Source organism: Podarcis tiliguerta (assembly GCF_965153285.1).
Source record: "Podarcis tiliguerta genome assembly, chromosome: 2".
NCBI classification, from domain to species: Eukaryota; Metazoa; Chordata; class Lepidosauria; order Squamata; family Lacertidae; genus Podarcis; species Podarcis tiliguerta.
In genome coordinates this window covers 42,100,022-42,118,650 of record NC_139535.1, presented here as the reverse complement: position 1 = coordinate 42,118,650, position 18,629 = coordinate 42,100,022, and the positions used below count along the sequence as shown (strand labels likewise).

The 18,629-nt window shown below is 42.5% G+C and overlaps 2 protein-coding genes and 3 long non-coding RNA genes across 11 annotated transcripts in view; 3 read left to right on the top strand and 2 right to left on the bottom strand.

Moving 5' to 3' along the window:
- Positions 1 to 4,284, bottom strand: part of ARHGEF3 (Rho guanine nucleotide exchange factor 3) — a 104,958-nt gene extending 100,674 nt beyond the window's left edge. For 2 of the 3 annotated variants that reach the window (XM_083421397.1, XM_083421400.1), the window contains exon 1: positions 4,182 to 4,278. In XM_083421397.1, coding sequence (XP_083277523.1) covers positions 4,182 to 4,219 — 38 coding nt within the window. In that variant the 5' untranslated portion in view covers positions 4,220 to 4,278. Of the gene's footprint in view, positions 1 to 4,181 lie in introns of all 3 variants that reach the window. The other variant, XM_083421402.1, reaches the window with a different exon arrangement.
- Positions 4,285 to 4,582: 298 nt separating this feature from the next.
- LOC310668624 lies at positions 4,583 to 5,555 on the top strand. Of its 2 annotated transcripts, none has more exons than XR_014506715.1 (2): positions 4,583 to 4,716; positions 5,229 to 5,555. It is a non-coding gene; the product is annotated as an uncharacterized lncRNA (long non-coding RNA). The 2 variants fall into 2 exon arrangements; XR_014506716.1 differs by having other exon boundaries at positions 4,655 to 4,716; positions 5,085 to 5,555.
- Positions 5,556 to 10,132: 4,577 nt separating this feature from the next.
- Positions 10,133 to 18,629, top strand: part of LOC310668704 — a 32,215-nt gene continuing 23,718 nt past the window's right edge. Inside the window, exon 1 of the long non-coding RNA XR_014506809.1 lies at positions 10,133 to 10,419. This is a non-coding gene — a long non-coding RNA (uncharacterized lncRNA). The remainder of the gene's footprint in view (positions 10,420 to 18,629) is intronic.
- LOC310668594 lies at positions 10,426 to 13,822 on the top strand. Its single transcript, XR_014506710.1, has 2 exons — positions 10,426 to 12,969; positions 13,226 to 13,822. It is a non-coding gene; the product is annotated as an uncharacterized lncRNA (long non-coding RNA).
- IL17RD (interleukin 17 receptor D) overlaps positions 16,841 to 18,629 on the bottom strand; it is a 52,047-nt gene continuing 50,258 nt past the window's right edge. For 3 of the 4 annotated variants that reach the window (XM_083421173.1, XM_083421171.1, XM_083421172.1), the window contains exon 13: positions 16,841 to 17,488. In XM_083421173.1, coding sequence (XP_083277299.1) covers positions 17,373 to 17,488 — 116 coding nt within the window. In that variant the 3' untranslated portion in view covers positions 16,841 to 17,372. Of the gene's footprint in view, positions 18,081 to 18,629 lie in introns of all 4 variants that reach the window. The other variant, XR_014506626.1, reaches the window with a different exon arrangement.

Below are 18,629 nucleotides of genomic sequence, written 5' to 3'. Positions count from 1 at the left end.
CATCAATCTCTTGCCAAGTCTGCACCTAAACCTAGGGTTTTTGGAAGCGACCAGGTGGTGCCAGAGTACTATTAAAGCCTCTGCTTTTATATAAAATCTGGTGATGTATTATAGCACATTAAAAACTAACAGATGAACAAAGCAATCCAGACTACATGAAGCCAGTGTAAATTACCCTGGGGTAAATTATGTTAGTGCAACTTATCCCTATTTAGCAGCTGGGATACTTTGTGAATAATGGCAGGATATCAATTTAATAAATAATTATTTTAAAATGATCTAAGCCTGGCAGAGGGGAAACAAGCGTTTAAAACAGAGTTTGACTTACACCACCCTTTCTGCCAGTGTAAATTCTACTGGGTTGCTAGGTTACGTGGCCAAGCTGAATTGAGTTTGGAATAGAGATAAGTGTTCCTATACCCTGTACCAACCCTGCCAAGGCCTCAGAACACCACTTCTTCAGGACCTATCCTGGCCTTGGCTCAGTCAGCTTCAGGTGAGCCAGGATGGTGGAGTTGAGGTGTCCAGCTGAGCTGAGGTGTCCAGCTGATGAGCGACAACCAGAGATCCACCTATTCCAAACTCCACTCATCGCGGCAGATCTTGGTTTGGGATTTCTCCCTTACTGTGGCATAAGCTTTTCTAGACTAGACTCCACTTCAATCATTTACACAAAGTGCTAACCATAGAAGTGCTGCCAAAAGGACAGGAAATGCAATAGGCATCACCTGTGTGACATTTCTGTGCAAACCTGAAGAAGTATATAAGACTGCGTTCACCATTATTATTATTATTATTATTATTATTATTATTATTTATTGTATTTATGAATCACCCTTCTTTGACCAGAGCCCAGGGCAATACACAAACAAAGGATTAGCAACATGATTACAGCATTACAAATACAAAATCAAAATATTCATAAGGTAACAGTAATTAAAAACACAGTAATTACCATGTAAGATGGGAAAAGCCTGGGTAAACAGAAACATCTTTAGTTGATGTTTTTAGAATCCCTACAGCAAAGGGGAAAGATGGAACTCCAGAGTGAGACGGTTCAAGAATTGAGGCCCCACTACAGACGTCTTCTGCAAGTCCCCTCATCACAACAAATCCTCATAAGGGTTACAAGCAATGCCCCGTCTGCCAATCTTAAGGATTCACAATCTTAAGGATTCAGCTGGTATTCACAACAACAATAACTGGTGATGCCTGTCAACTGAGGGGAACACTTTAGGCATCTGAGGCTGGCTCTGTTCCATGAAACCTATGCTACCATAAACCTGCTATTCTTGAAGGTGTCATAAAACCTTTTAGGTTTTTTGTTTTGTTTTTTACCTGGCATGCATTTCTTCTAGGCATACTAGTTTCTAAGCTATAATAAAAGAAGCAGCTAGACACTTCAGGTCACCATTATGAAGCTCCTACTATGTTCTCCCAAGTGAATCCTGCAACAAACTGTTTCAATATATCCTCCTCACCTCAACAGAAACACCCATGTTCAGGGTGCCAGGCAGCCAGGGAACCACTTCCTACACCAGGATACTGTAAGATTTAAAGGGCTCCTGAAGGTCACTAAGCATGTTCAGTCCTCATTGGGCTATTTTCTTCCCCTCTTTAGGTTTTCTTAAAAATATGTTTTGCATTTCTGCATTTCTCAGCATGTACTTGAGAATGTTAGTACTTTGTTTCTCTGGGCCTAACTACACTTTAAATTAAATGTGGAGTGTGCAGAATCATCAGCGTTTCTCAGCAAGATTAATACTAAGTCCTGGGGTGATTTTCAATGGCACCAATAGGAGCTTTTTTCTAAGGTAAATGTCGAAGGGGAGGTTATTTTCCTAGTAATTATGACTGTTGAGGGCTTAAACTTTGCAGTCGTGATTAAAACAGGGGAGGTCCGGATATAGTAGAAGTTCAACTATTTTAGTGTATGTGCTGTCCCAGAGTCTCACTGCGCTCAAGATTTAGATCCTTCCTTTAATATTTGCATATATTAGCAACAACAGATAGGAATATTGAAACATATTATTTCAGTATTCAAGACATGGCAGTTCAGTTCAGAAGTCTTGAACCAAGACATGTCACTACAGATCCACTTTATTAGATAATAGGATGCTCATCAACAAAATATTGCAAGTATATGTCTGCCACACCTACCATAAGTCACTACAGCTTGTGTCATCTTAAAAAGATGACAGAGCTGTATCATTCAAGTATCGATGTAAACTTTCAATCTGCTTTCAAGTGAAAGTGCATGCCAATACAAACTAACTTGCAGGAACAGTCCGCTTGATTTCACCACCTGAAGGTCTAATTTCTATTCTTCCGATATAAGACAAGGTACTGTAAGTCAACTGAGTCTTTAGGAAGTGTGAAATGTACTTTACTGTCACTTTTCAAATATTTCTAAGGCAGGTTAAGAAAAATGCTTAATTAAACAAGTTCTTTTGAAAGTCTGATAGCAAGCCAATTTGGGTCTTATTTTTTTAAGAGAATTTCACAGAATCATAGAATTGTAGTGCTGAAATTTTATACCATTTAATTTTAAAAACCACTAACATAAAAGATATATTACTTTAAGGCTGCCTCTAATGCAGGGAAGGGGAACCTCTGGCCCTTCAGATGCCGTTAGACTCCAGTTCCCATCAGTCCTAGCCAGTATGGCCAAAGGTAAGGGATGATGGGAGTTGCAGTTCAAAAGATTCTCTATCTCTGCACTAATGGCTACTTCACACTATGCATTCCACAGCTGTGATGTTGCATGACCAAGAAGAAGAAGAAGAAGAAGAAGAAGAGTTTGGATTTGATATCCCGCTTTATCACTACCCGAAGGAGTCTCAAAGCGGCTAACATTCTCCTTTCCCTTCCTCCCCCACTCTGTGAGGTGAGTGGGGCTGAGAGACTTCAGAGAAGTGTGACTGGCCCAAGGTCACCCAGCAGCTGCATGTGGAGGAGTGGAGACGCGAACCCGGTTCCCCAGATTGCAAGACTACCGCTCTTAACCAATACACCACACTGGCTCTCAAGTACATGAAAATCTGAAGCCTTGTTACTTGTTACTTGTTACTTGTTACTTGGGAACCACAACTGTTGACATGTCATCATGTCTCTCAGTCTGTCATATTCCTGCTGTCATAATGAACATGGAACTGGATCACATGAAGACATTCTCCATGTCAACCAGCCCCTATTTTCCCCCATTCCTGTACTAAGCATTCAGCTGCGCCATTACTGAAGTTCTTTAAAAAAAAACAACTGACATGCTTAGCCAGTGCAAAATAGTAAAAGAGCAAGAGGTGGTGGACTTTCCTTGGACATTTTCAAGCAGAGGCTGGATGGACATCTCTCATGTGTGACAGTTGAGATTCCTGCGTTGCAGAGGGTTGGACTAGACACTAGATGACCCTCAGGGGTCCCTTCCAACTCTACAGTTCTATAACTCATCAAGGAGCAAACGAGAGGATAAACTAGGCAAACCTGCAGCAGCGCCTGTTAAAAATAAACTCATCTGATTTACAGAGAGCCTTCGTGGACAACAGCCTACTTTTATCAGAAAAGGACGCTTCTTATCATCCTACAGCTGGTGACTAATGGGGATAACTCGTCAGGAATTTGCCGGCACTCGGAGCAGTTCCTGATGGAGGTAACCCCCCCCCCGCAATCTGCAAGCAGGAAGATGCCCAGCTCTGTCACTTAGCCAAGCCATTTGGCGATCGCCAAATACTATATAGCCTCCCTTCTCTTCAGCCCAGGAGAAGCATAACAGGCGTTTTCTGCATTCACAATAAAAAAGCTAGAGGGGTTGAGGGGGAGGATCTCCCCTTGCCAGTGTGAATCTTTTAAACCTTCCGTCCTCGGCACATGATTGGGGGTTTCCGAGAACACGACGTCGCCTCGGATGGAGGGGGGCGCCGCTTCTGGAAACGCTCTGGGCGGGTTGCTGCTTTTGTTTTGGTCTTTCCAGTGCCAGAGAAGTTCCCTCAGCTCAAGCTGAGCAAAAACAACAAAAAACCCTGATTTATTTTTTTTGAGTTTCCACTTGACAGGCGGCGTCCCCGCCCCGCCCTCGAAGCCCAAATCTCTGCTCTCTCTCTCGGTTCCAATAAACTTCTGCGAAGGAACCGTCTCCCCGACCCCGCACAGCCTGTTGCTTCTGGCAGGCGGCGCACGTCCCTTACCTGGCGCTTGGCGGCTCCTCTTCGTCAGCGCCCTGCATGGGAAGCTCCGGAGGAGGGGAGGCGGGAGCTACCGGCAGACCGACCTGGCAACTGAGGCGCGAGGGGCGCCGCTTCCCCACCAGCTCGGAAAGAAAGGAGAAGCGGGTCTGTCAGTCGGTCGGTCAGGCCCCGGCCCGGTGGGCGGGAGCTGCTAATGGGAAAGCGAGGAGGCGGCAGGAGCGGCTTCCAGACCCCTGTCAGGCAGCCGCGCGGAGCGGGGGGTGAGAGGGACTCCTGACAGGGCGGCCGCAAAAATAGAGAGAGAAGGGGGGAAATGAAAATAAATCTGCTAACTTCACCCGCCGCTGCTGCCGCGGCTCCCTCAGTTCACACACGAGGCCCCGCCCCCTTGGCTCGGCTCCTGGCGCGCAGCGCCCGCCTCACGTTTGAAACAGCCGCGACGGCGGCCACGAGCAGAAATGCTCCCTTCTTCGCCTCACGCCTCTTAAGCTCGCTAACCGCGAGTCGGGGCCCCAGGCCAGCGCGGGCACTCGAGGTTAGACCGTTCAGACGTGACGGGGAGCGCTTCGCCCGCCCCCCCCAGCCGCTGTTGTTGGGGGCTGTATTCCGTTCTCTTTGGGCCTCAGCATTGCGTCGGTTCGGTCAACCGAAAAGGTTTTCCCCTCTCGGGAAGAGTTCCTCGTGGGGGTAACGGTAATATCCCTCCGTGTCGGAGTTGGGTTTCTGGAAAAGGGGGCGGTTCCCGCGAACACGGAAGTCGCGCCTTGAGCTTCCCAGAGCCCTTCTGCCTCGTCTCAAAATCGGGCGGGTGGGGGTCGCCCTCTTATTTATTAGTGCCAGGGGGAAATATGCCCTGAAGCTGAGGTCTTTTGGTATGTTTCTAACCTCTGCTTTTCTTAAAAGTTCCGTGGTTCTGAATAAGGCTGGAGCAGAGGTTCTGGAACCAAGTGGGAGCAATGCTCACGAAACCTGGGATTTATCCAAGCTGTATTTCAGAAGGTGTTAAAAGCGGGTCAGTATGAAAATTAGGCTCCTTTCCTCCCACAGAGATGCACTGTTAAGGGCAAAACTACACGACTGGAGAAAGTGCAATGTGCCAACCTACATTTGAAAGGGAGATCTGATTCAAACATGCCCAAACTTGAGAGACAGATGCAGCAGGAAGTTTAAAAGGCTCAGCCCTGTTGACACCACACACTTGCTACGAATTATTCTACTATATTTACAAAGCTAAATGGTTAATAGATTTGCCTCGTTGCATATTTCAGTCCTTTCTTTGTACTTTCAAGTGGTGGCTGCATGTGCTGCGTTAGGGCATGCCAACAAATAAATTGAGTTGCATGCACTTATCTGCATAATGAAAAGCTTTTCAAAGTGTGTCAGCCATGAGTTCTCTCCCTCACCACTACTCCACCCATTGGCTAAACTGCAGCGATGTCATGGAAGGTTTGTGAACATTTCAGTTGTTCAGGATGAAGTTGTTAGCATTAGAATGCTGACAGTGCAGCTTCTGTAAGGAAATAAAGCTTCAGGAAATAAGAAGGTTAGGCAAGCAAATTTTGAAAGCTGGGAATTATAAACCAGGAAACAAGAGCAAGTAGGTTGAATAGAATTGGCTGAATTTTCCACATTGAACCATCTGGTCAACTTTTTTTCTGCCCGTTACTGGAACAAGCAGCCTTGTCCCATAATTCTTTCCTTATAGATTCACTTAATGCAGTAAGACTTCCAGGTAAACTTTTATTTAACTGATGCAAAAGCAACGCCTAGGGTGGCTTACAATGTTTAAAGTTACAATTTCATAAAAACAACAGTTTAAAACAACCAAGGATACTGGCTCAACAGTTAAAACCAAGCATAGAAACTAATAATAATAATAATAATAATAATAATAATAATAATAATTTATTTATTTATACCCCGCCCATCTGGGTGGGTTTCCCCACCCACTCTGGGGGGCTCCCAACAGAATATTAAACAGAATAAAACATCAAACATTAAAAACTTCCCTAAAAAGTGAATTCTTTGCCACACACAACAAAGCCTGCTAGAATTCAAAGGTTTTTAGTAAACAATGAGATACAGAGCAGGAGAGAGCTATCCTTGGGACAATATGTTCCATAATCTAGGCATAGCAACTGAGAAAGCCCTCACAATAGGATTGGGCTATAAATCTGCCTTACATTTAAAAAAAAAAACTGATCAAAAGCTAATATGTAGTATGTTTACCCCATTTTTAGTTGAAAGCAAATACATCAACAATTACTGTCTCTGAAAGGTTTATATAAAACACTTAGCATTTGTATAGGTCTTAAGGTAATTTAAATATATTCATATTTCTCCATAATCCTTAAATCAAGGCATGGTCTGGATATGTGTGATGGTGCAACCTTGCTAAAGCTAGTAAGTGTAAGTCTGATCAGATGGGGAATTGCCTGGGAGTCTTAGGGATAATGCCTTTGAAGACTGTGGAAGACAGGTAGGATAAACATGTAATTTGACAGAGCTAGTCTGCTTTAAGGTAGGTTAATGCCATCACCCTCATATTGCAGAGATAACAGTGGCTTGAGTTAGACCACAATAAGAATCGCCAAACTAATACTTTGCTGACTTGCCCTAACTTTACTCAGACTCTTGCTAAATTCAGTGAGAGTTATGACTGCAGCCTTAGCTGTCACACTATACTGACTTCGTCTTTATTTCCAAAATGTTCTATCCTTAAAGCTACGTATTTATTTATTCAGCAGTTTTATCTTGCTCCTTAACAATAAATTATCTGGGCAGGGTACAAATTAGAAATATAACCTAAAATGAAAACACCAGCTAAAACATCATTATCCTCAGAATAAAGCAGCATAAAACCAGTAGTGCCCAGGGTCTAAAAAGTACTCAGAAAGGTTTTTAAATGGAAAAGTCTGGGTTTAGAAGTTAAAAAGTAAATGTCTGAAATCCCTCAATAACTGCTTTGGTGATTGCCCATAATCACAAGTTAAGCAGTAAGGAGGAGATCTATGAAAAGATCAAGAGCTATATTTTTGGAAGTTCTGCTGAATGGAGAATCCTAAAAGAATCCCTGGAGGACTGAAGAGAGTTTTAAGGTTAACTAGGAAGATAGAGGTCTGTGGTAGTTATGATTGTTGCTCCTATTTAAAATATATGTTTATAAGCCACCATTATGTACCATGAAGAGAATTAGGATAGAAATAATAATTTATTAAGTAAACATTTCTTCACACAGCCACAAGTGCAATGCAACATTCAGAAATGCATTATGAATACAATAGACACTTCATTCTTTATGGTTTCAGTTCAACGCTTGCTTCATCTCCACCCCTAATTACTGTGCAGTATACAAGCGTTACCCTAAATATACACTGTGGCTTCCTTTTAAACCAACTCCTCCTGCAACACCTTGCCATGTTTGCAAAGACTATAATACAAAGCAGCCAGCTTCCTTCTTTCATGACTAATGTGGTTTTACTGGAACATTCACAGGTTCTCAACAGTGCAATCCTAAATATATTGTTACAAAAGTTGGGTGCCTGTCCCTTTCTCTGCCAAGCAGTGGCAAGAGCCCATGGGGTCCCAGGCACACACACAGGGTCTGTGTCCCTTTGGAGAATAGAAGGCATGGCAGAGACTGTCATGCTTTAAGAAATATGATTTATTCACCTATTTACACCTTCAGTCTGCATGAAGGGAGTCCAGGCTTATAAATTTCCAGAAGCAGCAGTGCAGGCAACCTTCAGTCTGCCTCCCTCAAAGATGGATCCTAGCTCCTCTCCTTTCTTCCTCTCAGAAACCCATTGCCTTCCCCCAGTCCAGTTACCCTGGCAACCTCCCAAATCCCCAGTCTCTGTTCACACCTGGGGGAAGAAGTTAATGGCCCTCTATTGTTTCTCTGGCTCAGCCTGGTTGGTTTGCTGGCACAAGGCAACCCAGGAATTCCCTGTCTAGCACAACTCTACAGTTTATGTTTTAATCCATATCCCAATTAATCCAAATCCTAGCATTATTCATTCCTAGGGTTTAGGGGAACACCCCCCCCATCTATAACAATATTAACTTTGAAGTAAATCCCATTGCTCTGTAGGAGAATATCTGCTTTGCATACAGGTTCCAACCCTGCCCCTGTAGACAGACATATCTCAAGTCACTTGGCTGCTAAAAGCATTGTCAGCTTGCTCTGAACAGGGTAGCAGTTTTCTAAGTCAAAAGATGGGAGGCAAATATCCTGAGCAACATGGTGGGAAGACCACTCCCCTTCCCAGGGGGGTGGAGTTGTGGGCGGGCATCCGTGACTTTCCTGTGCATCATCGAGACTCTAAGCTGCGTCACGCCCTCCGGCTGACCATTCAGGTGATCCAGGGGAATGACCGCTGCAGGCGGTTAGGCATTGGGTAAGCCTGGTTCATGAAAGGGGAGGTTATTGCCTCCAACTGCCTCTCCTCGTTAAGGGTATCCCAATAAAGGGATCTGGGGGTGTGGATCCTGTCTGAAGCCTGGGTGTGGGCCAGGGCCATGCCACAACCCCATCGGGGACCCTGGGGGATGCTCTTAATTTATTTATATCATACGGCTCCCCCTATCGGTAGTTGACCCTTAAGAAACTTCCTGCAGTTGACCTATAAGAGACTTCCTGCGGGCATGCAGGAGTCAGGATATAATTGGTTTCACCGAATGTCTAATCCAAACCACTCACATCTGTAACCAATAAAGCTGTGGCCTTATTTATCCCATTAGGTAAAGGGACCCCTGACCATTAGGTCCAGTCACGGACGACTCTGTGATTGCGGTGCTCATCTAGCTTTACTGGCCGAGGGAGCCGGCGTACAGCTTCCGGGTCATGTAGCCAGCACAACTAAGCCGCTTCTGGCGAACCAGAGCAGCGCACAGAAATGCCGTTTACCTTCCTGCTGGAGTGGTACTTATTTATCTTACACTTTGACGTGCTTTTGAACTGCTAGGTGGGCAGGAGTTGGGACCGAGCAACGGGAGCTCACCCCGTCGAGGGGATTTGAACCGCCAATGGCAAGCCCTAGGCTCTGTGGTTTAACCCACAGCGCCACCCGCATCCCATATAGCCCATTAACTCAAAATATTTGTGTCCGTGTGTTTATTATCTAAGTGGAATGGTGGGCCCCTGGGCCTCGCCAGGCAGGTTACTTAATCAGAAAGCAATGCAAGGCAGAGGATACCCAAGGTCTGTCCAGTTTTAGTTCTAATTTTAATTCATTAACAAGTATCCATCCCATTACTTTTCTCTTGCCCTGTCTTCCATCCTAACTCCAACATACTTCCATTTTGCACTGTAGGCTTTCAAAGTATAGGACTATAATACATGTGGGAGGGAGAGACTTGGCTCACCCAATACACACAGTTTTCAGCCCAGGGTGGAAGGAAGCCAGGACACTGGAGCAGACCCGAGACTGGATTTAAAACACACGCCCTGTTAGTCACAGACACCAAAAAGCAGCTCCACTTAGTTTGTTCAGAAGGCTTGGTGAAAATGAAAGTGCATGAAAATAAAAATGAAAGAAACCTGAAGAGCAGCTCAAAGACCACATTCAGTATTGCTTTCCAACACCAAAGAGAAGCTGGCTTGCAACATCTACCATATTTTTCCAAAAATGAAGGGGAAATGTGTGTGCGTCCTATGGGGCGAATGCAGGCTTTCGCTGAAGCCTGGAGAGCGAGAGGGGTCGGTGCGCACCGATGCACCGGCTTCTCACTCTCCAGGCTTCAGGAAGCTATCCACAAGCCTTGGGAGCCCGCAGGAGTTCCCGCCGGGCTCCCATGGTTTGCGGAGAGCTACCTGCATCCCTGCAGATAGCAGTCTGTTCTGGGGGCTGGGGTTGGGGGCAGCTCAGGCTTCCCCCGCCCCAGCCCCGCGCCTGGGGGAAAAAAAATTTCCCCCTTTATTCCCCCCCCCCCAAAAAAACTAGGTGCGCCCTATGGGGTGAAAAATACGGTATATGAAAACAAAGAAATAAACAGCCAGCCACCATTCCAGCCCCTAAGTCGATAGACCAAACCTCATTGTTAATAATAAGAGTAAAGCAAACCCCTAATAGTTTAGTTCATCCATGTTTTGACTGACGTGCCATCATAATAGTTGTCTCAAACTTTTCAGGATGCAGTAGACTTTACATTAACTTCATTCTGATTCACTGTTGGATAGTAAAAAAACCCTGGGATTTTGGACATCTGGAAAATGGAGCTTTTGGCACAAAGAAAGGTATGTGAAGCAGCTTGTTATTCACATTGCCCAGGAGACAGCCTAAACTCTTTCTAACAGGTACTTTGCATGCCTCTCTCCTTTCTCCCTGACATCTAATTATTTGCTTTACAAAAAGGTAGAAACTTAAAATCGATCTATGGTGAATCAAATAAATAAGAGTTTTATCCAGGTTAAAGTCATACTGCAGCAAGTCATTCTGTACACCAGGGGCAACCAATGTGTTGTTTGACTGCAACTCCCATGATCCTTTATGAGTGATCATGCTGGCTGGGAATGAAGGGAGCTGTAGTTCAATAATATCTGGAGGTCACCATGTTGGCTCTCCCCGATGTAGACCGTTAGCAACAAGCAACCCAGTTGAATCAGGATGGAAGGGAGAGAGAGAGAGAGAGAGAGATCGCATACAATAGCACATTTTCATGAGTTAGTTGACAGATTTTGTAGTGTAGCATATTAGATACTTTCAAATATAATAACATAAGAGAAGCCTATTGCATCACTCTGTTCTCACAGTGGCCAACCAGATACCTATGGGAGGCCCAGAAGGAGGAGATGAGCACGAGTGGAAAGTCCAGCAACTGGTAGTCAAAAGCATTACTGCTTCCAATCGCAGAAGCAGAACAAGGCCATTGTGGCTAGTAGCCGCTGATAAGCTTTACCTCCATGATTGGCTTTTCCTCCATTAATTTGTCCAGAAGCCTAAGTCATCCTCCTGGTCTTTGTGTGCAGCCTCCCAGCCAGCACACATGCATTTCTCCCCACTTCTTGCTGCTTCATCCCAGAACCCTTGCCAAATGCAACCCCCACTGCCGTTTACATCACCCCCCCCCGGCAATCTCCATTTCAAATGCCTCCTGCAAAAGGAGTTTGTGGCTGAAGTAAGATCTGGTCTGACCTTTCTTACAGTTCCCCCTATTAGTTGTTACTTGTCACCCCCTCCTTCTAGTTGAATTTTCTCAGCTGAGGTGCAGGCATTCTCCACTTGAACAACTTGCTATTTGTTTTGCCTCTCTGTTCAGCAGCTACCAGGTTGCCGAGACCAGATCTGCCACTGGTTGCTGAGTTTTGGCTTGGTGTATGGGCTTTGCATGTCAAAACCCAGCACCTTTAATTGTGCATAAAACACACGTCTGCAGTGTGCCAGTAAGCAGACATATTACAAGTCATAAATAGTCTACTAAGTGAAGTTTTGCCAAGGTCCCAGGGTATACAGTCTGAAAGCTCATGAAGTCACTACCTTGCTGAAGCTAAGCAGATCTGGTTCTGGTCAGTGCCTGGAAGGATGACTGCCTGCAAACCACATGTATACCACCTTGGATTCCATAGTGGGAGAAAGGTTAGACAGAAATGTAAGAAAATAAAAAAAATTATGAAAAATGACTTATCACCTTGTTTGCTGCAGTACGTTTTGTCACCCACTTGGAACAAAACTTGAATTGGGCTCGCCTTAGTAATTATTAGCATAAATACGGAGAACATTTATTAAGCTCTTCAACATTTTCTCCCATTTTACTTGCACAAATTTCATTTGCACAAGTGCCAAGGAAATAATGTTTATAAACAGAATGTATTTTATTTATGTCATATCAAGGAGATGCAACAGTATGCAACATAAACACTGTTGTAATGCTAAAAAAAGATCAAATAGTTAAAAATACACATGCATATAAATCTAATATAAAAATGCAAGAAACACAGGATGAACTTTATGACATTTTATTCTGGTGTTAATCTCTAAAATATAGCAACATAAAAACTAAATTTATCCAATTATCAGCTAGCGTCAAGAGCTTATATTCATGTACATAAACATGAAAACTGCTACATTTACTGAAGTGTTGACACATGTAGATACATCTTGCAGTTTTCAATTAACAAACAAAATAAGAATTATAAACATTAACAATTATTGTAACTCTGCATTTGTGTAATCTAAAAACAAAACCCAGAACACATAAGGGATTATGTTACCATTTGACAAACTTCAGTCTGTAGCAACAACACAACAAAAAATAGTAACCTATCCCCTAAAATGTACATTAACATTTTTGGCATACAAGTGTTTTTGTTGCAAACCTTATTGGGTTGGAGTGGGAGCACATGTTTAACATGCTCCTCTTGAAGTTAAAAGTGCCTAACTGACCCATACCCAATGGTCACATCTGCACAACCTGGAATACGCTTGAGCTAGCCTTGGACTTGTGCCCTTCTAACTCCTATGTTCTTGTCTGAGAGAGCCACGAGAAGGTTGGAAGTGTTTTTTCTGCTGTCAGTTAGCTATATATTGTCTGGACCAACAAACTGTAGTTAACATTAACTCTGCTATACAGTCGTATCTCGGAAGTTGAACAGAATCTGTTTCGGAAGTCTGTTTCGGAAGTCTACCAAAACATTCAGAAACCAAAGTGTGGCTTCTGATTGGCTGCAGCAAGCTCCCAAAAGAACGTTCAGCTTCCAAAAGAATGTTCGAAAACCGGAATACTCACTTCCGGGTTTCAATCATTCGGGAGCCGAAACATTCAACTCCCAAGGCATTTGAGAGCCAATGTGGTGTAGTGGTTAAGAGCGGTAGTCTCGTAATCTGGGGAACCGGGTTCGCGTCTCCGCTCCTCCACATGCAGCTGCTGGGAGACCTTGGGCCAGTCACACTTCTTTGAAGTCTCTCAGCCCCACTCACCTCACAGAGTGTTTGTTGTGGGGGAGGAAGAGAAAGGAGAATGTTAGCCGCTTTGAGACTCTTTAAAGGGAGTGAAAGGCAGGATATCAAATCCATACTCTTCTTCTCTTCTTCTTGGGAGCCGAGGTACGACTGTACTTAAAAGCCAACTCCAAACTGCTGCTTCTGAAGGCCTTTTTAAAAATAACCATAGATTAATGTTAACCGTAGTCTGTTGGTCCTGAGAATGTGACAAACTAAAAGCAGAAGTCAAAGCTTCAAAACTCCTCCTTCCAACAATGCAAAAGGGTGTGTATGTGCAAGCCTGAAGCTCACATGGGTTCATTCTAGTTCACACACACTGTGATAAGTCATGGTTTAGTGTGTGGGGTGGACCAGCTCTTTTATTTTCTGTGCTGAGTAGTCAACTTTTGGCATAATCCACTACGAGTTCCTCTAGTGCAAGTCTCATTGGAATTAGCAGAATTTACAAAGGGCCACAAGTTTTAATGAACCTTCCACAAGATTAATTCCAAGTAAATTTGTTCTTTGTCAAAAGTTCACCAGTCAAATTTCCTTGTGTACAATTTCAATTTTGAGATGAATAATTATGAGTAAAAGGGCAAAACTCAACTAAAGGCATGGATAAATATTTTGTAGGAGAACATCATCTCTTGGGGAAATAATCTTGGGCTTTTCATGGACTGTCTTTCGCTTGCTGGTGTTTTTTTTTTTTTTTTTAAACCAATTTAGTAAGTGAGAAGTTAGCCAGAGTGGAACGACTTACTTAGTAGAATCAACAAGCAAAAGTACATCCCACTGAAGTCAGAAAAGCTTCTTATGGGAATGCCAAAGCATATGGAGAAAGAGGATGAGAAGAAAAAAATATCCTTGAACTGATTTGCTTTGCCCCTGAGCTTGCTCTTTGCTACCTGTGGGTAACTGCCGTGACAGCCACCATCCAAAACAGAATAGAGAATGCATCATTTTGCACTGAAGTTATGTCTAGTATGCACATACATTACATTAAAGGCAATTAGCCTTCGTCTCAAATGTGTTTGCTCCACAGTCTTGCAAACCTTTTCTTTTTTCAGTCCTCCTGCTGTTTTCAATCAGCAGAGAAAATAAGTTAGGGTTGTCATACGTCCAGAATTTCCCAGACATATCCAGAATACTGAAGCCGGAAGCGGTGTCCAGGCAGAAATCTCAAAACTGTCTGGGAAAATCCGGACGTATGGCAAGCCATGTCTGCATTGTCGTTTTTGGCTATTTTCCTTAAAAATAGTCCAAAAACTCCCATTTTCTTTCACTGTTTGAAATATGGCAAACCTAAAATAAGTTGCTATTTAGTTTTTGTTTACTTCCCATGGCAAAAGGCAGGCAAGTGGGATGGTTTACCTACTGATGAGACCCATTTCTATTCAAAACAACTGTCTAACAAAAGGGCTTCTTTTCTGGCCACTGATGCTAGATGCAAATGCACGAAAGCAGTTGTTGGGAGAGTTCTTATTTTGGAAAAGAGAAGCTTGGAAAAGAGAGTCATTAAACCCCTGCATGCTTCTCTCCATAAACACTGATCTCAAGGCTCCATGGGAGAGAGAAAAAGGCTGGGTGGGGGTTACAATGGAAAAGTAGTTGGCTGCAAAAGAGTTAAGCACCCACCCCCTAAAAGTACTATAAAAAAATAAAGTATACGATCATGCCTTGACATAAGAACTTGTAGGAAGAGTTCGCTGGTACCACTGTTGCAATTTCTTTCCCACCATATAGATGCTCTACCTATTTTTATGGCTGTTCTTTGTCCCTAAGTAAGAAGTTATCTACTTTGGGTTAGGGGAAATAATTGGTGGTTGTTATCAATCACCTGTGTCAGAATAAAAGAACTGTACAAAAGAGGAATGGCAAGCTGGCTGCGATATCACCTCTTTCACACTGCTGGTTCTGGAAAAAATGATTTAGAACAAACAAAACAGCAGAAGAGAACTCTGAAGCCTGGCGAAAGATCAAAGCAGTTATAGGCAATGCTTAGGCATTTACTTCTTGCTCTTTCAGGCTTACAAGCACATAAAAAAAATTTACCACCTGAAAATACACAAGCCAACCACATCAAATTGAAATTTATCTTTCAAGTGTCTGAAAACTTGACATCTGTAAGGAAAAACTGCCAAATCTGTGACTGAATTGAAAATCTGAAGAATTCAAATAATTAATTTAGGGCAAGTGTTAGTAACTTGTTGCTGAACTACAATTCCATTCATCCCTGACAATTGGCCATCCTAGATGGGGCTGTTGTAGTCTAAAAACATTGGGGGGGGGAGTTCTCTACTAAACTAGATATGGCATCTTCTGAACCCTTTCCCCATTTTACACTCCCCTCTCTCTAAGTGGAGTTTGCTTCTGATCTTGAAGCCAACTGGGGGGGGGGGGCTGGGGGGGGGAGTGCTTTGAGAGGAACAGCATGTGCAGAGGCAACACTAATGGTTGAGAATAAAGCACCCTCTTTGTATCTGTTCGCAGGCACCCAATGTTCTAGCTGCTGCATCATCTAGTTGGACCTTCCATTCAAAAATTTTATTATGTGTTTTGCTATCCTAGTTTGCCAAGTTTGCCACTTGTCTTTAAATTTTTAAAAAATCACTGAACACATTTTACTTTGAAATTAAGGGAAAGCTGCCAGACAGAAGTGCCTTGATTGTTGTGGAACGAAAAGTATTATGGGGCAACTATTGTATGAACTTTCAAGTAATCAGGATACACAGGCTACCTTTCCAGCTGGTTAGCACACAAACAGAAAGGAGCAGGCAATAGAATATCAACCATGGCAGGCAGTGCAAAGTTTTTTTAAAAAATTAGCATGGTTACCTTGGGCAGAAATACCATTATTTACGACAGTGATTCTTCAGCAAAATATCCTCTCATGTTTAAACCATTCAATAAAGTTTTCATTTCAGAATAACATCAACAGAATAGCTTACTACTCTTGATGTAGTTATTGCAATTAAACACTAACCTACGTTAGACTAAAACAGTTTTAGGGCAATTGTGATCAATACATTTAATACAATTTGCAAAAGCTATCTCTCAATGGACTTTGCTTAATGATTCCAAAGACTCTGAATATTAAATTTGCATGCACATCCAGATTTTTTCCATACATTTGACTGTTATGCACTTGTATTTTTGTTCTTGTGCTGCTGCTGCACATACAACTTGTTTAAAAAAATGTATATGCTTAATACATTTGCGTCTTTTAAAAATACCAAACAAATGGGGAAAATAATGTATATATGCATGAACAATTATATATGTAACAAATCCATGGCACCAGTGTAAAATGGAGGTCAACAAGACTTCCCCTTCATTAAGATTTCCTGGATTTTTAGTATGATGTTAAGGACACTGTCAGTTGCATAAAGCAAAGGTTTGGCTTTATAACAATTGCTTATAGTTTCCCCCTTCCTCAAAGCCTAATGGTTTTACTGGACTATTCATAGCATTTTAGTGTTTACAGGCTCAACTAAGAGCATTTGCAGAGATTCAGATTTCCCTAAACAACAAATAATTAATCCTAAAATGAAAGTCTGAAGAGAACTAGTAAACATAACTGAGTATGAATGTAAACTATTCTCAAACTGAAATGGCAAAATAAAGATTAACATAAATATGTCCACAGGTTAACATAAGACACAAAAAATGTGACATGTTTTAATTTTCTACCAAAACACAATGGGGCAGATAAACAGGAACGAAAAAAATGAGAGATTTCTTCTTCTTTTTTTAATAAAGTCTATCCTTTATAGAACTAGTCTTTGGCATTTTAACACTGAATTCTGCCCTTCCACCCCCCAATTCCTGCTGCAGACTTATTATTGTAGAAAGTACTTTAGTATTTAAGAGCCAGAAGCATATATAAAATAATGCACTGAATTATCAGAGTGCCAGACATTACTGGCAACTCATTTTGTACTTCAAAATACATATTTCAGAAATTAGACATGTTCAGTTTCTGTATATATAACTTGATCATGAGTCTGGTTCTAGGAATAACTTTTTTTTAATAAAAAAAATCTTAGCTGTTACAGTATCAAAGCAGAAAATACTTTATTTTATTTTTTAAAAAAGAACTATGTATAAAAATATACTGGCCATAAACTCTCCTGGGGAGCAACAGATAATCTGCTAGGAAAGTATATTTTCCTTCAAGTAAGTCAAGTGGCTGTGATAACGCAGAGATTAATGCATACACAGAGGTTGTCGATGATAAAGTGGCAATGCGTAACAATCTTGCAGTGTGTTATAAAGGTGCGATCGCCTGCAGTTCTTCAGTGCGGATATGGCAGTGAAGTTCTGCTTTACATATTCCAGGCACTAAGGATTTGGTGGCAGCAAGCAAAGGAGGTTCTTCTTCTCCTACAGGGAAAAATGTAGGAAATGTCCAGTTATCCAATTAGTTTCAACTTCATTTCAAAATACAGTAAAATACAACATGCAAACAAGCTCTGAGTCCCAAAACAATTCCAGGAAAAGAAAGGGAGGCAGGAAAAGACTAGACTTTCCCTGTTCCTTCTTTCCCCTGCCCTGTGATCTACCACCAGCCACCCCGTGGGGAGGATCCTAATGGCTTTTTCTATTTTGAATGCTGTATCCAGTTCTGTACATGTGGATTTCCATTCACGCAACAAGACTTCCCCTTTTTCTCCCCACACACCCTCAGAATCTGTTCTGGAAAGTCCTTCTGACTCTCTGCAGAAGGGGTTGCAGAGGAGAGGGAAAAGTTCAGGATAATATGTAAAAATGGAGTGGTGGGGTCTGAGCTTCGGAGGGATAAATACAGTAAGACAAAAGGAGAAGTAGCATACAAAACCTAAACTTATTTGTCTGTAGACCAAAGCTGCGAAAAGGCTAGTTCTGTGTAAAAAAATCACAGGGAACAGTTCTGATAGGTGAAAAAACCAATAACAAGATCAATCAGAACTGCACAAAAGTCTGTGAAAAGCTCTGCCTAGAACATTGAGTTCATGAAACATTGTACCCTGACCTGTTCTTAATGCATGGTTGACCACATCTATGGAATACAATAGTTATGCCCTTTTAAGTTTTGTTATATCAATCAATAGTTTAATAGGGAGGTTTTCATATCTGTCCAACTCTGTGTTCCTTTCCCAACCTTTAATCTATTGATGATTAATGCTTATATGCAACCCTTGCATTGTCTTTGTGTTAACCAATCAGCAACAAGCACATACAGTGGTGCCCCGCAAGACGAATGCCTCGCAAGACGGAAAACCCGCAAGATGAAAGGGTTTTCCGTTTGCAGAGGCGCTTTGCAGGACGAATTTCCCTATGGGCTTGCTTCGCAAGACGAAAAATGACGAAAAATTTTGAGGGGTTTTTTCGCTCCAAAACCCCATTTTCCTGAAGCGCTAAGCTGCTAAAAGCATTTTAGCAGCAAAACCGCTAATCCCCCACCCCTTAAAAAGCCGTTTTTAGCCCTTAAATCGCCAATAGCGCTAATAGCGCTACTCCGTCAATGGGCTTGCTTCGCAAGACG